General features: G+C 52.5%; 1 protein-coding gene across 1 annotated transcript; it reads right to left on the bottom strand.

Annotated features, from left to right (window-relative positions):
- Positions 1 to 6,553: 6,553 nt before the first annotated feature.
- Positions 6,554 to 9,623, bottom strand: pgap4 (post-GPI attachment to proteins GalNAc transferase 4). The gene has a single exon (XM_078236276.1). The coding sequence runs from the start codon at positions 8,682 to 8,684 to the stop codon at positions 7,449 to 7,451; it is 1,236 nt and encodes a 411-aa protein (XP_078092402.1). The 5' UTR covers positions 8,685 to 9,623; the 3' UTR covers positions 6,554 to 7,448.
- Between the last annotated feature and the right edge of the window lie 679 nt (positions 9,624 to 10,302).

Here is a 10,302-nt window from a genome sequence, read left to right as displayed (position 1 = left end):
AGAGAGAGGAGGAATGAAGGGGGAAGGGAACGGGGAGGGGAGAGTGGGTAGAGGGAGAGGAAGGGGTGGGGGAAGGGGAAAAGAGGGGAGGGGGAGAGGGAGTGGGGACGAGGAGGGGAAGGCAGTCGGGGGTGGTGAGGGGTGGAGATGGGGGAGATGGAGGGGGATGTGGAAGGGGAAGGGGGAAAAGGGAGAGGAGGGAAGAGGGGAAGGGGAGGGGGAGAGTGGGAGTGGGTGGGGAGGTGGAGAAAGAGGGGGAGGGGAGAAGTGGGTAGAGGGAGTGGGAAGGTGGAGAGGGTGAGGTGTTAGGGGAAGGGATGCGGTTGCGTCGTGGTGAGGGGGAAGGTGAGTGGGAAAGGAAGGGGGAAACGGAAGGGGTTGGGGTGGGGGTGTGAGGGGGTGTGGTTGGGGGGGCGAAAACAACATTCATTGCTGAAACCTTCACCGAGCATCGGTACCGTGATCGACACTTTCAAAGTGACATTTGTGGCAGGAGACACCATGTTATTTAAAACCGAACTCTCTGACAGGCCCAGCACAGCAGAGTCAGAGCTGCACAGGCAAGTCTACTTGTGCAAACATCCAAATTGCTCTGGCAGGAGAAGTGGCTTCATTTCCAAACTAATAATAACCAATGACTAACTTCCCCTCCTCGGGGCCTCATTAAAAAGAAGTGTCTAGCGCGTGTAACCCTGTAAATATTTTTCCTCAATGCTTCTGATTCTGCGCAGTGAGATGCATTGCGTGAAATGTGCAATAAGTGCTGTTTCAATTCATTTCATTGAGGTGTAAGTATTGGATTTGACTCAGTGCCTATCTTTCGCATGCCCAGGCTGACAAATCCGTGGGGGGAGAAAGAGAAAAAGTACATAATGGGGGAAGCAGATCCCGATAGAAAAGAAACTGTAGATGTGGTGGGTGGGGAAGAGGACAGTGATCTAGGTCTCTCTTGTCTGTAGCCACTGCACAGTTCCACACCTTTTGTGCATTGCACAGGATACCAGTGAGACCACTTCTGGAATGTGGCTCGCAGCATTGGTTGTCGAATTGAAGGAAGAATGGAAATGCGTTGGACTAATACCTGGTATGGGTGGGTTGTTTCATGAGGAAGGTTTGGACAGGCTAAGCTTGTATTCATTGGAGTTTATAAGAGTAAGAGGCAACTTGATCGAAATCTTTAACATCCTGAGTGGCCTTGATAGGGTGGACATGAAGAGAATGGTTCAGCCTGTGGGAGAATCTGGATGTGGAGATGCCGGCGTTGGACTGGGGTAAACACAGTAAGAAGTTTAACAACACCAGGTTAAAGTCCAACAGGTTTATTTGGTAGCTTTTGCTGCCAAATAAACCTGTTGGACTTTAACCTGGTGTTGTTAAACTTCTTACGGAGAATCTGGAACCAGGGGGCCACTGTTAAAGATATGTATTTGCCCATTGAAAGCTGGAATGAGAAGACTTTTTTTCCTTCATGAGGACATGAGTCTCTGGAACTCTCTTCCTAAAAAGATGGTGGAAGCAGAGTCTTCGATTCTTTTATTTAATGCATAGCTGGATAGATTCTTAATATGCAAGAGAGTGCAAGGCTGTGATAATCGGCCGAATTGAGATTTAAGGTTACTATCGGATCAGCCATTTTCAAAAAATAATGTTGGAATGGAGTTTTATTAATTGATGCTAATCAGTTTCTGATCTGGATTCGAGTCTCCCTCTTTCTGTCACTCTCCTGTGTTTCCTCTCTGTGTCTCTACATAAAGCTTTAACAAATAAAACCAAGTGACTTAATGATTATCTGTGAAGCTCAGGAAGCAAATCTTGGCCTGTTGCTGAGATACTGTTTTCATAATGTATTTAAAGTTACTTTGATTTGGAAAGTGGGTAGGGGGTGGAAGTGAAGGGGCGGTGGAGGTGGGGGTGGGGGTGGATTTTGTTATGGAGAGGGAGAGTATGCCCCGATAGAATGGTAACTGTTTGGTGTGGTAACTATCACTGGATTTTGCTTATAGTTTTAAAACACCTGTAAGATGTTATTGCGAGTGAAGTAGCTCGGAGATTAGGGGAATAAAGGTGTTTAGGAAAGCTCAGAGTACTGTGTATAGCCACTGATATGTTGAGTATACTTCTGATTGCCTTTCGTGTTGTTGATTTTATTACTGAATGGACACATTTGGGCCAGTGGGCTGATGAATGGCAGATGGAGTTTAATTTAGACAAATGCGAGGCGATGCATTTTGGTATATTGAACCAGGGCAGGACTTAGTCAGTAGGGCATTGGGGAGAGTTACAGAACAAAGTGATCTAGGGGTACATGTTCATAACTCCTTGAAAGTGGAGTCACAGGTGGACAGAGTGGTGAAGAAGGCATTCGGCATGCTTGGTTTCATCGGTCAGAACATTGAATACAGGAGTTGGGACGTCTTGTTGAAGTTGTACAAGACATTGGTAAGGCCACACTTGGAATACTGTGTGTAATTCTGGTCACTCTATTATAGAAAGGATATTATTAAACTAAAAAGAGTGCAGAAAAGATTTACGAGGATGCTACCGGGACTTGATGGATTGAGGTATAAGGAGAGGCTGAATAGAATGGGACTTTTTTCTCTGGCGCGTAGGAGGCTGAGGGGTGACCTTATAGAGGTCTATAAAATACTGAGGGGCATAGACAAGGGAGATAGTCAATATCTTTTCCCAAAGGTAGGGGAGTCTAAAACTAGAGGGCATAGGTTTAAGGTGAGAGGGGAGAGATACAAGTGTCCAGAGGGGCAATTGTTTCACACAGAGGGTGGTGAGTGTCTGGAACAAGCTGCCAGAGGTAGTAGTCGAGGCGGGTACAATTTTATCTTTTAAAAAGCATTTAGATAGTTATATGGGTATGATGGGTCTAGAGGGATATGGGCCAAATGCAGGCAATTGGGATTAGCTTAGGGGTTTAAAAAGAAAGGCCGGCATGGACAAGTTGGGCCGAAGGGCCTGTTTCCATGCTGTAAACCTTTATGATTCTATGACATGTTTTACTTTATATCATCACAATACCTGGGATATCATTCCCTGGTTTTCGAATCATATTCTAATTCATATTATAGCAAATTGAAAAACACAGTTCATTGAGGGTTTCCCTTCTGGGATTTTATCATCAGCCATGCTTTCAACAACCAGTGGATATTTCTATTTGGCTGTTCTCTGTTCAGGGGAAAGTTCACAGAGCTCTGGTTTTGCTATCTCCTTGCTGATGGTGGTGCAGTGAAATGTCTTTCTGTAATAAAGGAATTGTCCAGGGCTGGGATATTCCTGAATTTAACGGGTTCCAATGCCAGTCACATTCTGAATGTCAATGCTGAATGTCCATTCCCAGGTTTGGCTGACTATAACTTAAAAGACTTGCTCCTGTGAACTCGGGAGCAAGTTCCAAGCACGAGATGGTGCGTTTCGAAAAGTAAAATTCCATTGTATCATTACTTATAATTATAAAATATGATTTGTGTGTTCCATGAAGAAAAGCACAATCATTAAGAGGCCTGGGTTTTGGGGCACATTGTAATGTTAATAAATAGGAATTACAGGAATGTTTAAGTTGATGTATTTCCTCTTCAAGTGCCAGGTAAATGTTAGGCATTTCACATGGCATTCAATTAGCATTCCAATACACATTTAATTGCATAAGAATTGACCTCTGTCGACTGATTTGTGGGAGAATCAATGCAGATTCGTGCCTACGTCAACTATTTAATGCATATTTGACCTGCTTCTTTTGCCCATCTGATTGATTTTAAATGGAAAATTATTGTAAGTTTCAGGGCAATCCTCCATATTTTAAAAGGAATCAGGAGAAACCTGACAGTTTAAAAGTGGCCAACTCTGGCTGCTGGCTGATTAAACCTCCCAGAAAGCTCGGCAGGACAAACATAACCTGCCTGTGGACTGTGCTAAGGAAAGGTGTGAGACCCCTGAATGCAAGTGGCCAGGTGCGGCAGAAAGGCAGACACACCACTGATCTAATCTTCAGAAGCACAAAGGGAGATGGAGACCAGCAGACGAACAGTAAACAGACCAGCAGGGAGACAATGGCCACGGAAATCGGCCCATCCACAGAAGACAGGAAGACCCATCCCACTCATGGGATACCGTTCAGGAAGCTCCGGAGGAGCATTAAAAAGACATTAAAATAACGACCAACGGGGGTCAAGGCAGTTCCAGCCTTTTGTGTTTGGACTTGACTCAATTCAACCGAGGCTGCCGGTGATCGAAAGCCCATTGTCCTAGAAAATCACCTATGGGGGCAGGGACGTTGGTTGTTAAATTGGGCTGAAGTTAAGATCAAGGGAGGCAGACAAGCCAAACCGAGCTCTCTTCCAGAATCACAAACTCATGTGCAGAGGTGAAGACCGACAGCAGCCCAGTTTCGACCCTGCACTAAGACGTTCGAGCCCATCACAAAGGAACCCCTTTTAGAATTGTGAGTATCCCAGCCAACCTTGTGAAGCTCCCGAGGATAGGATAGAGGTTGAGGCAAGGGGAGGGGTGGTGTATTGTAATTTTAAAGTTCAATAATCTTGTTTTGAACTGTGTAAAGTAAGATTTTACGTTGTACCCGTTAGCATTTCTCCCATAGTGATAGTATAAAGTATAAGTTTTATTCATGTGTGGTGGGGTATTAAAGAGGTTGATTCTATTGTTAAATAAATCACTAAGTTTTGAAACTCGTTTGGAGTCCGTCTTGCCTCTTGTTCTCTCATCAGCGCACTCTGGTGAGGCCACAGTTTCAATATCCCTTACCATAAATCCGGAGTCTAAAACCGAGGATGATCTGAGCGATTCGAACCCGCTCACTCAAGGGAGACTGTTGGTCAGGAGATAAAGAACAGAGTCTCTCTGTTCTCTCTCTTGGAGACCTACTCGAGTGGAGTGGGTGCAGGGTGGCCGTTGTCCCACCGACAAAGGAGAGAATCACTCAGGCCTTGGTGGTGGTTTTGGGATGGCTGTGTGATAGAAGTATCAGGTTACCGGTCAGGTATAAACGGTGAGCCTGGTTCAGCGCTCTCTCCTGCGGAGTTGCCCCAGTGCAGCATTCCCCGGCCTTTGAAATTTCAGGACCTGTAAGAGAGAGACAGTCGCAGCTATCGGCAGACTCCCAAATACCGGCCTGTAAGTGGAGTAAAGAGAAAGATCCCGCTACAATGGCGACCGCGACAGGACTCGTGTGCTCTGGGATATGTGACTTGCCAGAGGAGGTGAGAGAAAGAAGCAAGATGGAGGAGAGAATCTCCTCTTATCTATTTAAAAAAATCAACCTTACCAAAAAATGGGTGATAGCGCTCACAACAGCGGAGCAGCCCGCAGCGGCTGCCGCGGAGTGGACAGAGAGCAAGGATTATAATAAGGGACAGGAAAAGGCAGTTTGGCTGGCGTGCTTATCCCAGCAGGTAGCCAAAATGGAGAGACGTACTGCCATTTTGGAAGAACAACTTGGAGAAGCAAGGACCAGCGCAGGGAAGGCGCTAGAGCAGAGGAACAGCTATATGATGAGCTTTGAGAGGCCAGGCAGCATATCCAAAGTCAAACTTTGACTCCACGGGTCAAGGTTTGCAAACTGATCAGAATCCATTTATCCCCAGTCCATAGCCTAGAAACCTGAGCTGGACAAATCCAGGTGGGAGTAGCCCTCCACTTTGAGGAGAGAGGTGGCAGTGATCACATGGGGGCTTGAAAGGTAAATGGACTCCATGAAATTTCTGCAAAAATATTTGCAGCATTCTGCTTATGCTTAATAAAAAGCGCTGGAGGTGGAGGACACTGTGGCTGCTGTGTCCCTCTCCCCCCCACTTCCCCACAAACCCCACTCCATAGGCATCTAGTCTGCTGAAGGTTACCTCTTGGCTTTGGCTGACTGCTCCTTGTTGCGCCTGACTCCTCCTGCCGATTCAATTCCAGTCCTACAAAGGTCCTCCCTCTTAGTCACAGAATCCCGACATGGCAGATGGAGGCCATTCAGCCCATCAAATCTGCACTGGTTCTCTGATAGAGCATTCCACCCAAGCCCTATTCCTGTAATCCTACATATTTACTCTGCTCATCCCCCTAACCTACAACTCTTGAGCCACTAAGGGGCACTTTAGCATGGCCAATCCACCCATCCTGCACATCTTTGGACTTTGGGAGGAAACTGGAGCACTCAGAGGAAACCCACGCAGACACGGGGAGAACGTGCAGACTCTGCACAGACAGTGACACAAGCTGGGAATGGAACCTGGGTCCCTGGCGCTGTGAACCTTTGGCTGACACCTTCTGCTAATTTGTTTCCGGTCCTCCAGCAGGAACACCCCCCTGCCCGCAGTCAAGAATGCCACGCTATTAAGGTCTTTGTGACAGTGGACTCGTCTTAGATATAACATGGTACAATCTACATTTCCACGTCACCCGACCAACGACCCCTCCAGGTCAGGTGACCCCATGAAGTACAGCATATGCCACATTATATCTAACACTGGGGCACTCTACCACAATCACCCTAATACCTTCACAGAAAGGGGAGAACTGAGCAGGGAGAGAGGCCACCACATTTGTGAATCATCTCCTTTATTGTCCATAGTTTTTGCACATGATTTAAGGCAGTCAACACTCCAGGCAGTGGAAATATTGCACACAGTTTGCAAAATAAAAACTTCATAAATTAAAAAACCCTAATCAAAGTTCAAACCTCTGTTCGGCCACAAGAAACATTCATTTGTTCAGGGAATATGCTTTTCCGAGCAAATCATTTTGCTCCATATAAAAATTGCACACAGGATTTAGACACACATCGAAGGGACCTCTTTAAAGTCTTGCCATTGCAGAGGATTAACGACATAAAGTTTGCAATCAAATTCAGAAACACGGCACAAATGCTTCTTCATTCATCAAGGTTCTACTAAGGCAATTTTTTTCCTGATTATTTTAGCACGCTATTAGATACAGAGTAAAGCTCCCTCCACACTGCCCCCATCAAACACTCCCAGGACAGGTACAGCACAGGGTTAGATACAGAGTAAAGCTCCCGCTACACTGTCCCCATCAAACACTCCCAGGACAGGGACAGCATGGGGTTCGATACAGAGTAAAGCTCCCGCTACACTGTCCCCTTCAAACACTCCCAGGACAGGTACAGCACGGGGTTAGATACAGAGTAAAGCTCCCTCTACACTGTCCCCATCAAACACTCCCAGGACAGGTACAGCATGGGGTTAGATACAGAGTAAAGCTCCCGCTACACTGTCCCCTTCAAACACTCCCAGGACAGGTACAGCACGGGGTTAGATACAGAGTAAAGCTCCCTCTGCACTGTCCCCATCAAACACTCCCAGGACAGGTACAGCACGGGGTTAGATCTTTGATGGGGGACAGTGTAGAGGGAGTTTTACTCTGCTTCTAACCCATGTGGGCAGCAGTGGTTTGGGGGTAAGGGAAGGGCCGAAGCCTCAGAGGCTGGGCTGGGCGATGATACCCCGCAGGGTGGAATAGAGGCCGATGTGGGTGACCAGGTTGGGCTCCAGGACGTAGGCCCGCTCGCCGCGCTCCCTCAGCAGGGCGTACAGCGCCGTGTCCTTGGCGTAGCCCGAGCGGCACTGGACGCCCTCCAGGTAGGCGAGCACCCGGCGGGCGGCAGGCGCCGAGTAGAGCATGGCCGGTGTGCAACACTCGGTGGCGGGCACCAGGGCGTAGAGCTGGGGGCTGAGGCGGCGGGCCTCCAGCAGGTAGTGGCGACCCCCGAGCTCAGCCAGCAGCATGGCGTAGGAGGCCAGCAGGACAAAGGTCAGGGCCGAGTAGTGGCCGGTCAGCAGGCGGTAGATGGCAGAGAGCAGCGCCCCGCACACCGCACCGAGACCCAGCCACTCCAGGATGCGCATGGGCTCCGGGTTGAGGTAGCCCTGCAGCCGCTCAGGGTGGTAGAGTTTGACATAAAGGGCATCGCGGGCCTGGGGGGCGGTGAGGCGCCGCTCCAGCAGGTCCCGCAGCACCTGGAAGAAGTCGTGCCCCGGCAGGGCGTCGTCCTCCACCAGGAGGACGTGCTGCGCGGAGTAGGTGAGCAGCGCCTCCCGCAGGCAGTACAGGTAGTCCTGCTTCTCCTTCTCGAAGCGGTTGCCGCTCCTGTCCGCCCCGCCCCCCGCGAACCGCTGCACCACCGGGATAAGCCGCGAGGCCGCCAGCGCCTCCCAATGCTCCTGCGGCCGGAGGTGCACATTGCAGGCCAGCAGCCGATGGCCCCGGCACCAGGCGCAGCCGCGCAGCAGCCGGTGGAACTCGGCCGCCACCTGCAGGTAGTAGTGGTAATCGGCGCCCTGCTCCCTCACTGTGGTGACGATGGCCACCACAAGCTGGGGACCCTTCCCCGGCGGAGCACCCAGCCCCGGGCCCTCAGCCTCGCCCGGCTCCGTCTCCCGGAAATAACGCACCGCCTCCTGGCCCCGCGCCCGGCTGCTCTCCAGGGACTCGGCCGTCAGGCGCTGCAGGTGGGCCGAGCGCCAGAAGTAGCGGGAGTGCCGGCGGCGGTGGCACAGTAGCGGCAGCAGGACGCCGAAGGTGAGCAGGTAGAGGAGGAGGAGCTGAGCCCAGGGCCGCGGCAGGCAGCGGAGGAGGCGCCGGCGGGAAACGCGCCCGATTTTCCCCTCTGCTTGTTCTCCCATCTCCATTCCCTGCGCGCAGTGTCCCAACATTGCCTCAGCTGCTATTCCTCCCCCACCCTCAACTCCTCAACTACCAATCAGAGCCAAATGCCTGGGTGCCTACAATCCCCCACATTTTCCCAATTTCCAGCACTGCCCTCTTTGTTGCCCGGGGCACAAAGGATAGCCGGGTGTGTTTGCTGGGAATGGAGAAAATAACGGGACTTAAGGAAAGAGCAGGAGATGCTCTCCACCCAGCTCCTTTCACAGAGGACTTGAGAATAGTGCCTGAGCAGCCGTGATGGCAGGTGGGATGAGGGGGGGGACAGAGGAAAGCCAGAAAGCACTCGATTTAGGTGGAAGGTAGAGTCACCCAAAATGCCTTTGACCGAGCCACCCCGGCCTCAAACAGGCCTCAGGAGGAAAGGCAAAGCAAGGAGGGATTCTGAGCCGAGCGAGGGATAGGATTCACCAATGCCACATATGGGTGGTAAAGTTGCTGCCCCAGCTGAGGAGTTTGCCAGTCCAGGGCTGTTATGGGGAGAGCTCATAAAAATGCCCCGATTGGCAGAGGCGATTTCTCAAGCTCGGCTTACTGATTGAAGGGAAGGAGGAGTGAGATTTTGGGTCTGACAAGTTGCTCGTTGTTCACCTTTCCAGAGGGTGAAGGAGAAGGGAGGGAGGGGAGGAGGGAAAGGAACAACTCCCGAGGTCGGTGGAGCAGAATCTTGGCTGAAGTTGGCTTCCCTGAATCCGGAGTCAGTTGGCTGGTCAATCAGGTCCTGGGTCGTCAAGAGCCTTCGCACCCGCCGCCTTCGTGCCCTCCCCTGGTTTCCGGTGCGGGTTACTGGAACAGAGGCATGGAATGGATTCCTCAAAGGTGCAGAGAGAGGGAGAAAGGGGGAAGGAGGGAGGGGGGTGAGAGCAGGAGGAGACCCAGCACCGAATCCCAGCTTGAGCTCCTTCCCAGAATCTCCAATGGTCAGCCGGCTTCCTGTCGAATGAAAGGAAACTTTGGGAATCAGTGCAGGAGCGACTGGTCCTCCCAACCTCCTAAAAACGTCTTGCCCCAAACGTGGCTAGGGGGGGCAGCAGGGCGATGGGACGGGGGGGAGGGGAGAGGAGGGCGATGGGACGGGGGGCGGGAGGACGGGTGGGGGGGGGGGGGGGGGGAGGACGGGTGGGGGGGGGGGGGGGGGAGGACGGGTGGGGGGGGGGGGGGGGAGGACGGGTGGGGGGGGGGGGGGGAGGACGGGTGGGGGGGGGGGGGGGAGGACGGGTGGGGGGGGGGGGGGGAGGACGGGTGGGGGGGGGGGGGGGAGGACGGGTGGGGGGGGGGGGGGGGAGGACGGGTGGGGGGGGGGGGGGGGAGGACGGGTGGGGGGGGGGGGGGGGAGGACGGGTGGGGGGGGGGGGGGGGAGGACGGGTGGGGGGGGGGGGGGGAGGACGGGTGGGGGGGGGGGGGGAGGACGGGTGGGGGGGGGGGGGGGAGGACGGGTGGGGGGGGGGGGGGGGAGGACGGGTGGGGGGGGGGGGAGGACGGGTGGGGGGGGGGGGAGGACGGGTGGGGGGGGGGGAGGACGGGTGGGGGGGGGGGGGGGGAGGACGGGTACTCAGATATGGGGGGGGGGGGGGGAGGACGGGTGGGGGGGGGGGGGGGGAGGACGG

Source organism: Mustelus asterias, chromosome 20 (genome assembly GCF_964213995.1).
Source record: "Mustelus asterias chromosome 20, sMusAst1.hap1.1, whole genome shotgun sequence".
Taxonomy (NCBI): domain Eukaryota; kingdom Metazoa; phylum Chordata; class Chondrichthyes; order Carcharhiniformes; family Triakidae; genus Mustelus; species Mustelus asterias.
Note: the sequence above shows the minus strand (reverse complement) of the source record. Positions and strands in the feature narration are given on the sequence as shown.

Bases quoted from the DNA above. Each gene is read 5' to 3' on its own strand.
- pgap4 (XM_078236276.1), bottom strand. From the start codon at position 8,684: ATGTTGGGACACTGCGCGCAGGGAATGGAGATGGGAGAACAAGCAGAG.